Raw genomic sequence first — 17,985 nt, 5'->3', positions numbered from 1 at the left:
GTTTTGTAACGGTACAATAGCATACGCTGCTGTTACCGGTCTTAATTTTCCATTATAAATGCGGTGTATTATTCTTTTTAATGTTCAGTAAGCAAACATACATTTGATAGTACTACACGCAGAACGGTGTCGTGCTACCTGAATTGTAAACATCTGTTTGCCGCCGGGCTGCAAGCGCTCCAAAACTTCGGGCTGGACACGGTGGTCCGGGAGGAGCGGGGAGGTTAAAACAAACGGCGAACAGTAATAATTGGATTAGTACGGGCCGATCTGCCGGCCCGATAGTCCTGCAAAACTGGGGTAAACTTTCAGGGTGCTCGGTAGTAATATAATGACCTCTCTATCGGCTTTACGGTTCCTACGTGTTACGGTGTCCCATGTGACAATTAAGGTAATGTAATTAAAACTAGAACTTATAGCCGCTCGCAAACATTTATATATATAAAAAAAAAAATATTGAACAGGCATCTCCTATTGTGCTTTCCCATAGCTTTTTGTACATATTGAGACTCCGATTCGGACCTGAACTGCATAGTGTGTTCATGGAAGCAATTTGTAATACGAAAAATTGATCAGGACGCATCCACTAAACGTGACTTTATGGGTGAGCTGTTTCTCAATTGTAATGATGCGATATGTACCAGAACTACGTTTAAAGTATATTGAAATACTCTATTCTGTGAAGTGTTTATGCAGGATTCCAAGTGTGCGCTGGGATTCATGCAAGGTTAAATATAGCAGAATAGAGAGCTTTGCTTGCGTACTTGAGTCTAATGGCGTTGTTCATAACTTTTCAGATTGGATATTGTTTTTCGGCCATAGCATGCACTCAAAGATATTTTTTAACGCTTGTATTTTTTTTTTTTTGCAATCAAATTTTTATTGCAGATTTCTACTGTTTTTTTTTTTTCTTCTTCAGGATGAGGCTTAATATGTCTTTCCTCAATGATAAGTACAAGCTGCGATGCCTCCCTTTTATAAGCGATGTAGCGCGAGACACCTGTGCCACCACTTTGAGGACATCGGTCAAAGCCAACGTTACTAAAACACTCAGTTAGGAAACTCGCCGTCGAAACCTGGGCCGCTGGCGTCCACCGAGACCGAGCTAAATGCGACAACAGCGCCACTCTTTATCATTTGTCTGTACTGTGGTCACCTTGAGCTTTTTGAAAGCCTCTTTTTGCGTAAAAACAAACGGAAAAGACTCTTTTTGTATGAAATTTATTGGAGTTTAGTACAAAAAGAGGGGCGTGTTATTTTTTTAAAACCTTTAGTTTGCAGGGTTTTGCGGCACAATTAATATTGTTTTTATACAACTATGCCTCAGCGGGGCTTTTAGGTAGCGCGTCCCGACCTAGGTGCATTTTAACTTCCGTAGTTTGACGCGGCGCGACCGCCGGGGAGACGGGGGTGGCACCCCTGTAACCTCTTCCGCTCTATCTGTTATTAAAGCCAAAATAAAAGTCACGTGCAGTTCCCGAGTGGCCGCTGCGGGAGAAATGGTGGCGTTGTGTTGTCATTAGCTCGGTGCTCGGAGACAGATTGGGGCCACTTTTTCAAAGCTGTCTCTGTGGGAGTTTCCCAACTGAGTGTTTTAGTAACGTTGGTCAAAGCTCATGTCGCCATGCACTGCGCCAGTGGCGTAGCTCGGTACTGTAGAAACCGTGGCGGATGAGAAAAAATGTATCGTGAAGCTTACCTTCGCTCGTGCTCACTTCTGGCGGCATCGGATGCGACGACAAAGAAAGTGTAGCGGTCCGGCTTGACAGGAATGTCTTTGAAGCGATCGAGCACGTACACTGATCCGTTGAACGGGTGTACTCCGAATGGAACGCTGTAGCTGAGAGTGTCGTTCTGCTTGAAGAATACCACACGGCCGTTCTCGCCCATGTCTGGATCCACGGCCACCACCTACAGGAACGGGAAAAAAAAGAAATGGTTCGGTTTTAACTTTTCTGCAAAGACCTTATGCGAAATTGGTTGGTGGTCTGACAACAGTGAGAGCGTAGCCATTTTAATGTTGGCAAGCGTCGTCTGTACCGAAGCACGGTGGAGGCATCGGAAAAAACCGTAGGGCAGTGTGCGATGGCGCGGCAGCGTGCACAAGCCTCCGAGAGTTTCGTCAGGCAGTTGCGAGAGGTTGTTTAAACTGATTATCCACATTTTATGGTCAGAAGGCAAAAAACACAGCTGCCGCGCCATCGCACACCGCCCGTACGGTTTTCTCCAATGCCTCTACCGTGCTTCGGCATCGGTGACGCTTGCCAACGTTAAAATGGCGAAACTCTCAGTGATGCCAGACCACTAAGCAAACATTAAAATGGCGAAACTCTCAGTGTTGTCAGGCCCACAGTTCACACTCTAAAAAAATTACTATGTCAGTTCGCTTTCGTGTGGAACACGGAGAGAGTTAATCATGCCGAACAGCAGCTGATAATACGATCAGATGGGAAAAAAATGTCATGCGAGCAGGGAACGTGAGCGAATGAAAAGGAAATGCTGGTTGTCTCTATAGAATCCCATTTATCAGGTCTAATCGTATTAGTTGAGCTTCGTCGTTTTTTTAGTATTCGTTCGATCTTCACAGTGATTGACCATCTAAGAATTATGCAAGAATGTGTAAAAAAAATGCTCTTAGTGTTGATGACGGTTGCTCTAGTAGTTAGCTCTGGGCGCGCGTCCTTCACAAAAATGGTCTAAACCATGTCGAGTAAACCTGAGACTGGGGCAGAAATGAACATATAAGTCGAAGGAACAGAAAAGGACAGGACGACGTCTCAAACTCAGCTGAGTTTGAGACGTCGTCCCCTCCTTTTGTTCTTCGGCAAGCATCTCTTTGATGCTTGCCGAAGAACAAGTCATGAAGTAGCAAGTGTGAACACACTAAGCCGCGCCCCGTGTTTCTTACGTAATCGGCAGCATTCACCTCGAGAGGGCCGCATAAACAACATATTCTATTCAGTATAGAACAGAAAAGATAATTCTCAGGATTAAAAAACGCAACAGCTTGCCATAAAGGAAACGGAAGCTAGTTAAGCTTCAATAGCAACTTGATCGGTATATTTGTAGACATGCATGCTTCCTTACGAGGCTTTGTGATGACATTTGCGGTCAGTGGTTTCCGTACAATTGTTAGTAGCTGTGCGCGATAATTTCCGAGCTTCAAACTTTTACGGTGTTTGTTACGTGGTAGCGGGATTGTGCAACTAAGAAATCCTCGAAGTCCAGAACGGCTCGGCAAGGAATGTTGTAATGCCATGCGCATCCGTAATCATCCTTCGTTTCCACATACATCTGTTTCATTGTCTCTTCGTGGGCCTTGACATAAAAGCGCCAATTTTATTCCTACCGACTCGGTCTTTGTTACGTTGCGGTTTATGATTACCTTGATCCTTGGGTTATGGGCCTGAGGGGTAAAATGGCCGACAGCATGATAGAGAAGTCGGCTCTTTTTAATTAAAACTTTTAAGGTAGCAAGCACCGCCAAGAGTTCAAATAACATCCAATAATGTGTTTGAGGTTAAAGGGGGGGACACCACCTGGGAGTGCCAACATTTAAACCGCTCACTCAATCGTAGTGATATTTGCAGGTGTTGTTTGTAGCCATATAGGTGGAGGGCATGCAAAGTTTCAGCCCTGTGAACCAATTTTATGAGGTACTATACCTCCAGAACGAAGTAAAGCACAGGTTTACATGAAATCTGCTCAGTGAATCTATCGTTGAGAAATGGTGTTGACAACCACATATTTTTCTGATGGAATGCATACTGGAATACCTGTTGCCGGTTACAAAAAATGTATAAAAAAACCATGTTTGTTTTTGTTCTTTTTTATATTTATCAAGTTCTGTATATAACAATCTTTTATGACAAAGGGACATGAAAATGCAAAATCTAAGTTCAAAGTAACCGGCTCCTTAAAATTTCGGCATATGTGCCGCAAATGTTAAGTCTCTCGATAGTTTCATACTGAAACGATTGATTTATTACGCAAAATTTATGCCGAGAAGTATAACAGAGAAGACCACGTTCGACGTGCTCAAACGTGGTTTTCTTTAGCATCGATGGATTAAAAATAATTTATAAAAATAATATTATGTGGTGTAAACCCATGAAACTTTCAGGGAATACGCCCTAGACGTTGGCGAATGCGAATAGGTAATTTTTTAAAATCGACTTTTTTTTAGGAAATGTTTTTTTTTTCTTCTGGCGCCCGGTCGGTATGGAGACACCGCCTACATTTTTCATTTACAGTCTTGTAAATTAGAAACTAGTTGGTGCCGTACGACTACTACCCTGATGTACAAAGATATTGAGGTGGGCCAGTTGGATATGCACGATATAAAAAATTAAATAGCGTAAAGGTTAGACAAAGAACAAGGGATAGAACATGTAGACAGGACAAGCCGTAACTCACAACTGGCGTTTAATAGAAAAGAAGAGAAGGAAGCAGCATATAAATACACCGAAGAAAGGAAGAAAGAAGATTTATAATAAAAGGAGAAAATTGAAAGGTATAAACAAAAAGCAAAGAATATAAAATAAAAGAAAGGGGACAGCGTAACTAAACTAAATCCGGGGAATATATTGAAAATTAAGAAAAATACTATAGCTTAAAGAAAGAACAGGTTGACAAGGCTGGAAATTCCCGCTGAATCAACCTCAAGTTGGCAACCGAAGGTAAAATAATTCTTTGTCAGTTAATGCCACCGATGGTGCACTTACACAAGCGTCTTCCTTTTCCTTGATGGTTAAGGCCCCGTATATTTCTCGTGAAGTTTTATCTCGGAACCGTCGTAGGATTTTGGTTTATGTCAGGATCGGTTGGCATTTACAGTCTCTAACATGTACTGCGAGATGCCCCGCTGGAGTTGATTTGAGTGAGGTGGCGTGTTCCCGCAACCTGGTGTTGCGGGAATATCTCGGTGTATTTAACGTTCACTATGCAGTACCAGTACAAGACCAGACGTTACAAACCACATTTAAATTCGAATGGGCACGGGGTTCGGTTTGATCCTAGAATCCGTGGCTTAATTTCGACAAAGCGAGCGTTTTCTTTTTTTCATGTGCTTCCAGTTGCGGTGCGCTAGGATGGAGCGATCGGTTAAACTCAGTCACCGATCCCTCCATCCAAACGAACTTTTATCGGGAATGTCATTATGGAGCCAAAGTTCACATTGATTTGTCTCAACCGGATACACATAGTGCGCCTTGTGACTGATGATCAAAATATATAACGTGATAGATTACGATTGAATCACGTCTTCAAATTAAGTTTCAGTTAGGCCACGATACGATAAAAATACTTTAAACATTGAGCGGGTTCCAACCTTCTGCAATACGTTTTTTGTTTGTTTTTTTTACTTATCGAAAATTATCAAGATAGTTTCGGATAGGAATACCATTCCCACTCATTAATGATGCGTGCATTCGTCGACTGAAGTATTGGAAGAATTAACAAACTTTGACCGCCCACGCGCCGAACAGAGCTCAAATTTTATTTTGGTTAACTCATTCCTGTTTTTTGTTCAATAATCCAGTGTTATTTTTAGCTATTTGCATTATCCTTGATACAAAATACGTCGAAAAATGATCGGCTCAAAGTGTATGGTTCCAAAGGTGGTGTGGCAAGTCTAGCTCAACATAAGGACAGCGAGTGCAGGTGTTTTTCAAAGCTGGGCCAACCTCAAATGTATCGCATGGTCCTATTGTATTACAGAGAGCTCTTTTTGTACCTCGACCTATATTTAGAACGGTGTGTCGCGTACGCCCATTGATAGTTTCTCGGCGTCGATCTTTTCTCCTTGACCTTAGCGCAGTGACAACTCTTTGAGGGAGATCCCAATAGCAAGGGGAGACCTACTTTCTTTCTTTGCTGTTCATTGACACGGCCCCCCCATTGATAGCTTCGCAAAGGTATAACGACCCTTTGTTTGACACTGAGAAACAATAACCTTGGTTGATTGTTTGCCGAGACGGGTGGATTTTGTCTTGTTTTCTTTAGGCCTCCTCAAGAATCGACCAACCGTTATTTGCGTTATTATATCCATCTCTTTGCTCTTTGTTTCATTCTGTGAGACGTACTCTAGACAAGAACCAAGTCGTTGTCTGAATGGCTTCAAAATAGAATTTGGCTGTTTTGACGGCTACTTGACGAATTACTACTTTTGACAGCTCCAACGACTGGATTAAAAAAAATGCGGGTGGTGTTCTTCCCGCCACTAAATAGGCCACCAAATATTTTCTAACCTTTTCTTTTTTTTCTCTCTCTCTCTCTCTTCTGTGCCTGACATTTTTTGCTGTCAAAATTTCTTTAAAGCCGGTTTTACTAGATGATCTAGCACCTTATACATCGGGGGTGGTTCCTTTAAACATGATATTACTTTATAAGACTACAGTTTGTGTTGTCTTCCTACTTTGATTTTTAATTTATATTTGGAGTTAAGAACATCCAGCTGATCGATTGATTCGCGGTTCAACGTTCAATCTGGCCTCGCGAGGTCGACAAAAATATGTAAATTGCCCGTCTAATGCGAGAGATTTAGATATTATTCATAATCAAACTGTGTCGGATCCGGAGCGATTACCATATTTTGGGCGCGATATTTTGCATCAGGAGTATATTACACGGCGGCTCCAGCTCGCACTCGAATATTCGACGCGAACCGTTACAGACGATTAAAGGTTGGTCACCGGTAGTGTCGGTGCATGTTAACTCGAATCTGAGTTAATATATTTGCTTAAATTGGAACTGATACGGTAGTTTTCACACTTGTGTGCTCTACGATTGACGAACATAGAAAATAACCATCTTCTAGTTGTTTTCAGCCTTCCTTTATTTTGAGTAGTAATCACAGATCTACGGCACGTGCGCGTAAATACTGAATTGGCGAGTTGAACTTAAGCAAATTAGGTGCTACACATGGTTCTCGAGACCAAACTAGTCAGTTATGGGGTCAGTTAAATACATGAGCTGAACGGATGGCAGAATTAGAATGCCTAGAGAGGTGGTAAATTAAACAAATTTAGGGGTGCGAAAAAAGACGATCGCTTAAATTAATATCTTGGTAATCTAGAACTAAAAGGTAAATATTGTCGAGCATAAGTGCTCTTGACCAGAAACTGATTCATATCTTTAAAATCGAGAGCACTTTTTTCGAGCAGGCATTATAAGCATTAAAAAAAACGTGCAGTGCGTTGCTTTGCCGTTAAAAAAATCATCACTTTCTGAGCCCCAGTGACATGGCAGCACCGGTGAAAATATTACTAATATATGTCACAGTTCAGAAGCAGTGCTGAGTGCGCGTGTGCATAATTTTAGATATGTGCCTCCTTTGCAACAGAAAATATTCCGCAATATATTAAACGGCGATTTACCATGTCTTAATTGTGTCCTTCCTTCTATTAATTTCAATAATGGGCATAGAGCTTGTAGAAATGTGCATTTTACTGAGTCCACACTGCGCAGTGAAAGTGAGATTAAGTTTTGCCACAAAAGTACGTATGTGTCAAAAACTGTCGCATATATCTCACGCGACAGATTTCAGTCTAACGTCTGGAAATCACGTCAGAACTGCGCTTATGTGCGTAGAGCGCCATAAACACATCTGCTCGAAACTTTTTTTTTTTTTTTTTTTTTATAATTTGCGGAGCGGCATTACAAATTTTAAGTACAGTTGGGTGCAGCTTCGACCAGGTTTACCTGACCTCTCCCTTACGTTTGTTTATATGCAAGACATCCTCTATTCCAATCTTCCACCTCCGTTTTCTATTGTTTCTCTGGCGTGTATTATATATTACAATATGTTTCTTCTTAATGCGACCATTAAACACTATTGATGCTAAATGTTTATTTTATAAGAATGAACCGATTTTTTGGGATCAATATACAGCATGCAAGTGTGTTCGCTTCTCGCGCAGCTCGTGCGTATATTTACACTCCAAATGCGCCCACGTGCTTGTGTTTTCCCCCGGTCCGAACAAATGACAGCGCGTGCATGGCTGCTTCGTCATCGCGCGCTCTCTGCGCGCTCTTTGTGTTGCTAGTGGCGTGCCCCTGCTTGAGTTCCGAAGTGCCAATGACGCGTTTTAAAATACTTGCTCTCCTAAAAGCACATTGTGCCACACTTCGCATATATTAGAAGTTTAGTAACACGAATTTTGTTTGGGCTACTTGGTTCATATACTCGACAGTTATAAGATAGCGCAAACTGAACAAGGACGAAGAGGCACACAAATGACACGAGCGGTCTTGTCACATCTGTGCCTCTTCGTCTTTGTGCAGTTAGCACCATTCTATTAATGTTGAGAATTGAGGCCTGTTTACGCTGGAAGTAAAGATTTACGATGTTTCCGCCCATACTCTGTAAACCAGTTTCAAACTAGCATGCTGTGCTATGCCGGTAGTCCCATTAGTAGACTGTACTGCTCTGAAATAGCTTCCCAATTAATTCCAGAGATTTGAACCCCAACCTCCCCTGGCGCGTGCCGAATAAATCTTCCCGTAACTGCGCTCTAGTTCAGAATATTCTCTATTCGTAGAGGTAGCATTCCCAGTTGAGTAGAACTAATGGATGAATAACCAGCATCCGCTTCCCTATGAACCCGGAAGCGGGAAATATAATGAGGCATAGTTGTTTTCTATTAGGTATTCATTACTGGTTAGTGCCCGTCTAGCCGCTCCTTAAATCCCATGGTAAGCAAATGGCAGCGGCTACATTCGCTACAGATTGCACATTACAGAAGCAAGTGCAGTTTGCGCAAGTAGTTAGCAAGTGACAAAACTTTAGGTTGAGCCATTCCACAAGTGACACACGCCGCTGAGACGCCAATTCAGGAAGAACATGTTTAGCATAAAAAAATACGTGGACTTGATGAGTGTTGAAGAGACATTCTCTTTTGGCACGGGCTTTATGGAGAGGCGCACACTTACCGGTAAGCTGTGTCGTCTGTTTTGTCCGTCTGTGGCTTTCTTTTGTTTATACATAATCGCTTTGCCAAAACGCTCAACATTTCAGGTTAGAATATCGTATAACATTCAATTTTTTTTTTTTTTAGCTGGAAAGTTCAGTGAAAACCTGAGTGAGTGAGGAATGTAAAACCTCCTTAGATTTGTTTTTGAGGGTGTGTGTGTATCTGTATGTGTGTGTGTGTGTGTGCGCGCGGTCGTGCGTGAGTGTGTGTTTGTGTGTTTTTTCAGCTTTAAAAACTTCAGACGTAGCCTCTCGGCCTTCACAGAAGTGAGCTCGGTGACGATTCTGGAAAAAACTCTTCATCGTTTTGCTCTTTTTTTTTTTTAACTAAATAACACCGCGATTAACAGTGACGCAATTTAAGACACTCACCGATCCGATGACGGTTCCAGGAGGATCGGTCTCTGTGACGCTGAAGATGTAGACACCCTCGGGCAAGAACTGGGGGTTGTTGTCGTTGGCATCCAGAAGAGACACTTCCACCACGGCTGTGCTGGCCTTGGCATCCGGGTTCACGTTCGGCTTCCGCTCAAGTGCCAAGACCTGCGTCGCGCAAGTCGTCAATGGCAAGGCGTCATTCCGCGACCAATAAATTTTATTTATTCAAAAGAAACTCATTCTGCAATGTCGTAGATGTTATATTAAAAAAAAAAGACTACACAAGCTGGGTCATGCTGGACGAAGACCGGTGGCACAGCATGTGACAGGCTTTCCAGGCAGGAAGAGAAGGAAGTCTGAATGTTATCGCCTACCGAATATTCGCTCCCATTTTTGACACAGGCCGTGAGATTGCCCAGCATAGCAGGAAAGGTCTCGAAGCGCGCGACCACCCCTCCCTGTGCAGCACTAAAGAGTTTGCTTTTGCGTGATTGAAGCCAACGACCCTTGGATAGCTCGGTCGGCAAAGAACTTGGCTAACAGTTTAAGAGTGGTGAGTTGAAATTCTGCCGGGGACTGAAGTATTTTTATATGGCGCCTTATGGGCGTAACGCTTTTCGGAGTCGGTTTAAAGCCTAGCGTTACAGAACTCCATGAGAAGCGGCTGATAAGACGCATTGCGTGTTAAAATATCTATAATCCTTTTATAGGAGCCATGAAATCAAGAACATCGTGTATAGTGTGAATTGTTCTACGAGTGTTTTTTCGTGTACCCTAGAAACACTTAAGCTCCCATGAAAAGAAGTGGAAGCTAAGGAGAAATACTGTTGTCACTATGATATTAAACGGCAAGTTTTTATATGTACGTAATGCAGTCATAAACGTTTTTGTATCTGTGTGAAAACGCAACGCTCCAATGCTCATGAGATCTTAAAGAATAAAATGCAGCAAACGGGTTGTGCAGAAAACATGAATGAATAGGCTCACCAAATTCAGCAGATACTCACTTTCATGCATGGCAAGCGACGCTAACACGGTGTTTGGGTTTTTGTTGTAAGTATTTAATGCAAGTAAATATCAGGGTAAGTAAAAAGGTTTTTCTCCATAGTTTGAACAAGAATTCCAACTATCCGTGCATTCTGTTACATGTTTCACTGGTATAAGCGGCTTTTCTCGCTCGAATTCCTAAACATACGAAAGAAAAGAAAGCGATGCGAATGATAGGCTTGTGTAAACAAAGCGCGCGCTATTATTTAACTTGTACCATAGACCGCTAACCCATAACGGAACACTCGTGACGAATACTGGGTATTTCCGAGGTCAACTCAATCTCACATACTTATAAGCGCTCGCAAGTTCGTTTTCACGCAGTGGAAAACACATTAAAAAGAGAAAGTAGCTCGTTCCTAATCACAAGGACATCGCGTGACAGCTTCACGAAGCCCATTGTGATAGACGTCCTGCCTCGTCGACCTTTCTAATGCCTCCCATTTGAACGGTCGTGCTGGGCGGAAGCGTTTATGGGGCCATAGCCAATCCGTGAGACGTCGGCAGAAGCGGGCGCCCATTAATGACATAGTCCGCTTCATTTCCGAAACTATTAAGGGGAAAGTTTTTCCTCCGCGGGCCCGCCGAAAGTGTTACGAAATGTGATTAACTCAGCAGTTCGAAGGCGCCGAATAAAACTACAAAATACCTAGGAGCGGCGAAGATGCTCGTGTGACATGTGCGACGCATGCACGGCGAGTGACGGGCAGCCTCTTTGACGTTTATACTTTTGTTTATGTATTTATGTATTCTCAACGCATGAACTACTCTGCCGTCGCTAAACAATGGGAAGGGACTTCCGCGATGAAATGGCCGTCCTGGATTTTCCAGAAGGATTTTCTTCTTCACTGAGGCCGCAGATGCCGTAATTTTGGCGTCTCTCCCTCGAGCCTCGCACGAACACGCTCGCTCCAGTCGTCGGTGTGTATTCTACTGTCCCACATAACGGTTCATCATCCTTGTTACGTTCGTTGCTGTTGTTTTTTTGTTGTTGTTGTTTTTTTTGTAATCGGGGACGTTGGACAATGACCAGCAACTCTAGCTTGCCAGGCATGCCATTCTTTGTTTTTTTTCTTTTATACCAATGATGCATCACCACTCCCCAGCCCGCTTTAAATGGGTCGGATAAAAGTTCATTTTTCTTTAACATGAGAACAGGGGCCATCAACGTGGCTTTCGAACGCCTCTGGGGATGGTTCGTCACTTGTTTCAACCAAATCGGCATTTGAACATATGAGGAAAGCAAATCTGTTGTCGGTAGTACGCTGCGTCAAAGCAGCTTCATTTACGTGTATATTTCGTCCTCCCCTACCGTTATTCAACGGTCTTATGATAACATCATTTTGTGTACTTTCTTTCAAACTACCACTTCCGCAGCAATAAGGGTAGCAGCTATCGGCTATTTTGCCAAGTGGGTAGTTATCTTTCAGCTTGTGTTTCCGGGCCGGTGAGTACCCAGCTGCTGGCGTCTCACGCAATACCAGGAGCGATGTAGCTGTAATCAAGGTGCATGGTCACTTAGTGTGCAGAGCTTCTTGTCATTTTAGTTAGTCGCTCGCTCGGGGATAACTCACTTCCATTATCACGCCAAACTTGTGCTATTACCGTAATGGCACTCGCCCCTTGCCTTCATTTACAGCTGTTTTTGTTTTCTATGTTTTTTGGCACAATAAGATTTAGTATATAAACTGGAAATGCTACATAAACCGTCATGGTCGTTGTTACGCATGTTGGCCGATTGCGACTGGCCTGAATTCGGATTATATCATCCGAATTCGAAGAGTAGTTTCTGGTGGCTCGGTATTATTACGGGACTTTAGTCTGTAACACTTTTCATTTTGCCACCAGCTTCCTGACTTTCAATCTGCTGTGACTGTAGTGTCATAATCAACATTGATTTATTCGCAGGAAAGTTAATCAATTTTTCAATAACATATTGAGAGACAGGCTACAGACATATGCAATGCACAATAATAGCCTCTGCCCCTTCTGCAGTTCTCACAGGCAGTGCACAATGAGAAAGCAAATCATTCCGTCCAGCCTATACCAAATTTCAAAATCATAAATTGAAGTGACATGTTCAAAGTATACCGTTTATGCTGAGTACAAATAACAAAACGTTTGTAGGACTACAATGTATAAAACTTTGGGAAAGCTATAAACCGATATTACAACTTGCAGTAACTGTCTTCAGCTAGCTTTTGAATTAACAAAATAGATTCTCGAATTTTATGGTATCCTTTATATTAATAAAAGTAGTTGCAACTTTATATTACCTTGTTTTCTTCCCATAGTTTTCTCTGATTTGTGGAGGTTGTCTTTTTGTGTGTCAAAGGTATGTCTGCGCATCATTTTATGGATTTGTTTAAAGCCTGGGTCACACTGCTGACGCCCGAGTCCCACTAGAGCGAAGAACAGAAACGAACGACAGCGACAAGACTCAAACCAGAGTTTTTCGCGATTTGACAGGCTTTCTAGAAGAAAAGTGGCTATGCCTAAACACGAGCGTCATGCACGTGAGGATACCTTTGGCAGGCTTGAAATCACTCGTGCTTACTTCACCGAATGAATAAACACCTGCCAGAGGTACCATCGCGAGCATGCTGCATGGGTTTGAGGATTGTCGCTGTCGTTTCTTTCTGTTTGTCGCTCTAGTGGGACTCGGGCGTGATACCATCCTACAAAAGACAGTCTGCAAACACGAATCACCGCAATATTTGTGCTTTGAATACCGCGTGCCAAACTGATTGCCATGCGGCATTCGAAGCACGGATCTTCTCGGTGACTCGCGTTCGAATCTGCATGAAGACTGTCTTTTGTACGATGTAGAGGCAGTGTGACCCCGGTTTTGTAGCCCTCTTTGCTGTGAATAGACCGATCTCACCAGGCAGTTCGACTACGCCACCGCTGCGGCAATTCATCGAGCGAACTTTAGTATTTCTGTATGCGCGACAAACTGGCTGGAGCTCAGCGCGCGTTCATCACAAGACGGTACGAGCCCCTTCGTGCACCGCCGTCTACTTCTAGTGGACTAGTGATATAACGGCATCACGCATGCGCCGACCGCTTGGTGAGATCGGTCTATTAACTGCAGCAACTTAAAATTATAGATTTGGTTAGCCTCGAGTACGAAGTGTTTTCTAAAGAGTGGTGCAGTGGACATGTTACTCAATTATGGTATAGTATGACTGGTTTGTGCCGTTGGAGTAAAATTGCTGTTGTCTTCACCCGTAAAATATGGCTAAGATCGGGTTATTCGGGATCCGGGCTCGACATAAAATGTGCCTAACATTAAAACAAACAAAAAAACTAAATAAAAAATGAAAGAGCCTTTCACATTTGCATACATAGGTACAATAAGAAGCAAAAACAAATATAAATGAAAAAAAAAAGACCGGGCTTGAGAAAAAATAATACAACCTACGAGACTATTGCGTGCAATCTCATTTCGGGCAATAAGTATACAGCTTATCTGTTATTCTGATATTCCGGGGGCGCCAACGCATCCGCAGCCGTGGTATATGCGACGGTCTGGGCGAACAAAGCCTTCGCCTCAGCGTCTCTCGGGGGCCGCATAAAAAAACTAATGTATTCTTGAGCTCGGCGAGACCGCACGGCCCGTTCAAAACGCAAACCACCCAAAGTTCTCCTCGGATTGCTCGGCGAGTTTCAATTCACCAGCACACCCGGACAAGGAATGCACGCGCCTGCGAGCGAATGCTCCCGACCGGGCGAGAACCTAGCGCGCGTATGAGCGGAATATGTATTTTGAGGCGCGAACCTTTACTGGAAGGAGTGGCACAATTTCTCATCTTCTTTCGGAGGGCGATATTTGGAATCTTAGTTTTTCGGAGATATGTCTTGTTTCCTTTAATCCCGTTTTCATCTTATTTTCACCTCATTTCCTTCTTACTCTGCCTTTTTCTTCTTTTTTTTTTATTATGGGAACACGATTAATGGTGATTTTTAATGGGGCTCTCCCGCCTAACAACCGAGGCATTCAGATGGACGTGGCACTAAATGATGTTTAATGAATAGAGGACCCATTTTTCTCTTTCATTTCGTAGGAGTGAGAAATGTATATAAAAATGCCATCACGCTGGAGACATTTGCGCGTACGTACTACGACACATTACTTAAGTACGTCGTTAAAAATCCATTATTCATTCACAGTCGTGTAATCACCTCGTTCCTCGCGGCACATAACAGGTGGTTCACGCCGCTTTGTTACTCCCGTAAAGTATATCTATGTGTCACAGTTTCGTAATTTTGAATATATATAGATAGATAAAAGGGCATTCTTAGTTCCAATTATACATGTACGTATTCATGTAAAGTTCTAATATAATGTGTTGAAGAATGTTTTGTGTTATTTCTTGGTCATTCGTATACAGGATAAGCTTGAGATAAAATCTATAACACAATGACATCAGCACACGCTATACCACATTCGAGCAGAACTGCAAACATAACCTACCGACACACACAAAAAAATCCTGTGTTAATTTTTCTTTTTTGCACAGCCAACTATGTGTCTCTGACTACGCTCTTCGCACAAGGACCTCTCCGAAACAAAGCGCCTTGGTCAAAGCTTTGCCGCCGGTTTGCTCAAGGCCTTTGTAGTGTGCAAAAAACGGGCCGAAAACGGAGCTCCCCTTCAAACACAACGGATCATTTCTTAGCAAACCTTGAGTGCCTTACGCTGCAGCGTACGATTCTTCAAGGGTCTTTTCTGCCGTGGGGTTCTGACAAGCAGAAGTGTGGTCTTGGGCGCTTCTAATGTCCTATGAGATATCACGCGTTTCTTGAGCATTTTCTTAACTTGTGTCAAAGACGCTCCTATGCAGAATCCGCGCCGATAAAGTATGACTGTGTAATGAAGCATGCCCTCGCGGCTGCCACGCGAAGGAACGGGGTTCAAAGCCCCTTCGACCCGGTTCTTACTTTCATTAATTTGTAACCTCTCAGGGCAGAAAAGTTCTAACTCATTCTCGGTTGTCATCGTGCGTTCTCGTCCAGAATGTTCCTGGACGTAAGCTGCGGTAATTCGCTGCTTCGGGTCAGCCGTTCTTTCGTCGCCGTCTCACAACGCACGTTTTTTGTTCGTTAATGTTTGAAGGCAGAAATGAGCCTCATTGAAGCGTTATATACAGTTCCACATTCGTTTAATATTTTCTATCCGCGACAAATATTCGTTAAATTAGCGCAATTTATAAATGTTGACTTACATAAACTATTAGCTGTTCAAAGTGCTCATTCTGCCTCAAAAATTCTAAAACGGTCAAAGATCATTCGGAAAAAAAAAAAAAGAAAAATGTCGGATCCTTGCCGTGTCCCAGAAATTAAGCGAGACGACAGCTTCGGCGCTGCACATCCAGTTCCCCACACCGACTACACTCAACCACTCTTCGCTACCATTACAAATTTGGCAAATTTGCAAAAAAATACACTGTGACATCACGTGATCGTTTTTTCACGTGACATTGGGACATCCCATGACAGTGACGTGGCATGGTCTCCTAACGTCACGTCACGTTAAAATTGCCCCGCTAAATTTAGCGTGGAGTCAAATTGCCCGCTACAACTAACAAAAAGCGTTCCTTCCCCTCCCCCCCCCCCCCCCCAAAAAAAAAAAAATAGCAGGTCAGACTGCACATCGTGCACATGCTTAGGATATATCTACAGAAATTCCTTTTGATGACCAATGTCGCGGGACCGTCGTACAAAAGAATAAACACACCTCCGACAGTGTCTGCAGATAGCCTTTCGCATGGCGCATTAGCCGTGTGAGCGTGAAATCTGACTGGAAGCATTCAGCTGTCGTGACACTCACCCTCATCGTGAGCTTGTCAACCTTCTCTCTGTCCAGCTTGGCGGGATCCCTGACTCGAATCCAGCCTTCCTTCTCGTCGATGGTGAAGCCCCCGGTGTCGTCGATGAGGTGGTACAAGAAGTCCGCGTTGTCGCCCTGCGCAGAAGCAGCGGTTACACCACCGTGGCCATTATCCTGTCACACGACGTCAGGGGAGACGCGCCAAACTGGGTCTTCTTTTAAAAAAAAAACGGTGACGTCCTCGCGGAGCAGGTTAGCGGTGCCGTCGATCTTGGCATTATTATTTCTCTCGAAATTGAAATCATCTTGGACGCAAGCACGCGGCGAGAGGTCAGCAAGAACACAAAATTATATTATTTTTTTTATTATTATTAAGACGAGATTGTTTTATTCCTTTATTTCTTAAGCCAAGGTCGCCAACTATAGCTCGAAGAAAAAGTCAGATTTACTTTTCTCGTAGAGAACGCATTTGTCTTTTGTATACTGTTCGTTGAGTCCTTGCCGTCTATTCGCCAAGTTATATCTTCTTGTGACAGGATCATATACGCGCATGTATACGCCATTGCAGTAACCGCCTTCTGAGCGCTGCCCTTGTTGCCTGCTGGGCTTTGGGACACTTTCTGAGCATGCGCGCTAGCTTTCTTTTTGCGGACTATTGGAAACCGCACTTCTGCCCACAACTGAGTGAGTCGTCATTTTGTCGCCTGAGTCGTAAGGGCTGGAAAATGTATACTCTGGGACAACTGTATATGATAACGCGATCAAACATACGGGTTTACCCATTTCTGAAATGAAAGCGCAATTATGATGTAGTGCTATCGTCGACAATTCGAGCTGAAACAGTTCTTCAATATTCGCTGGCACGCTAGCCGGCTTTTGAAGAAACGTATTAGTCCAAACTTGCGATGCAACGCAATGTTTAGGTTCGATTTCTGGAAATAGAATCACATATCGAAGAATAAAGAAGAAGCGCGAGGAAACAAAGAGACGCAGAAAAAGGCCCGATTGGGTGGTCAGCTCTTATTCTCCGTGGAGGTATGCACATGCCCCCTACTCTCTCCTTGAAATGTCCTGCCTTGAAAGCACAATAAAGATGTAGTGCTATCGTCGACAATAGCTGGTATGCTGGCCGCTTTCTAAAGAAACGTTTTAGTCTAAACTTGTGACGCAATGCGATGTTTAGGTTCCATTCCTTCAAATAAAATCACACATCTAAAGATTAAAAAAAAAAAGGCACGAGGAAGCAAGAGACGCAGAAAAAGGCCAGATCGGGTAGTTCGGGTATACACGTGCTCCCTTCTCCTTTCATGATATTTCACAGAATCTGTCGTGGAGCTTAGTTCTCCTGTTCCTTTTGTTTCTGCAGAATCACAACACGTGCCTCCGTGTCGAACAAACGACTACTGTAAATAGCTAACACTGACGAAAAAAAAAAAAAAAAACTTGCTTTGCGAGCGATTTAAAAAAAAAAAAAAAAAAAAAAAAGCTTGTTTGCAGAAATTGACAAACGGCGAATGAAATACACATTGGTACGTACGGCCGCTGACCTTGTCTTTTGTGTGTTCGACCTTCGCCTATTTCTGCTGCCGCGACGCTAAAAGTGAAGCTCGACCGACCATTCCTTTCAATCTCAAACTTTTTCGTTGCCTACTTTCTAGTGTCGTTTTGAGTCGTTACTTTTAAACGCCTGAGTGTAGAAAAAATATATCCAACCGGCAGAGCACAAGGAATAGCTCCCTCTGTTTTTGCCGGACAT

At 43.2% G+C, this 17,985-nt stretch overlaps 1 protein-coding gene across 1 annotated transcript in view; it reads right to left on the bottom strand.

Annotated features, from left to right (window-relative positions):
* LOC8041254 (protocadherin Fat 4) overlaps nucleotides 1-17,985 on the bottom strand; it is a 207,404-nt gene that overhangs the window by 74,435 nt on the left and 114,984 nt on the right. Inside the window, exons 11-13 of the mRNA XM_040502714.2 lie at nucleotides 16,230-16,364; nucleotides 9,344-9,514; nucleotides 1,700-1,911 (exon numbers count right to left, since the gene is read on the bottom strand). Coding sequence (XP_040358648.2) covers nucleotides 1,700-1,911; nucleotides 9,344-9,514; nucleotides 16,230-16,364 — 518 coding nt within the window. The remainder of the gene's footprint in view (nucleotides 1-1,699; nucleotides 1,912-9,343; nucleotides 9,515-16,229; nucleotides 16,365-17,985) is intronic.

The sequence above is a fragment of the Ixodes scapularis genome, unplaced genomic scaffold, assembly GCF_016920785.2.
Source record: "Ixodes scapularis isolate PalLabHiFi unplaced genomic scaffold, ASM1692078v2 PGA_scaffold3__209_contigs__length_174095766, whole genome shotgun sequence".
NCBI lineage: Eukaryota > Metazoa > Arthropoda > Arachnida > Ixodida > Ixodidae > Ixodes > Ixodes scapularis.
Note: the sequence above shows the minus strand (reverse complement) of the source record. Positions and strands in the feature narration are given on the sequence as shown.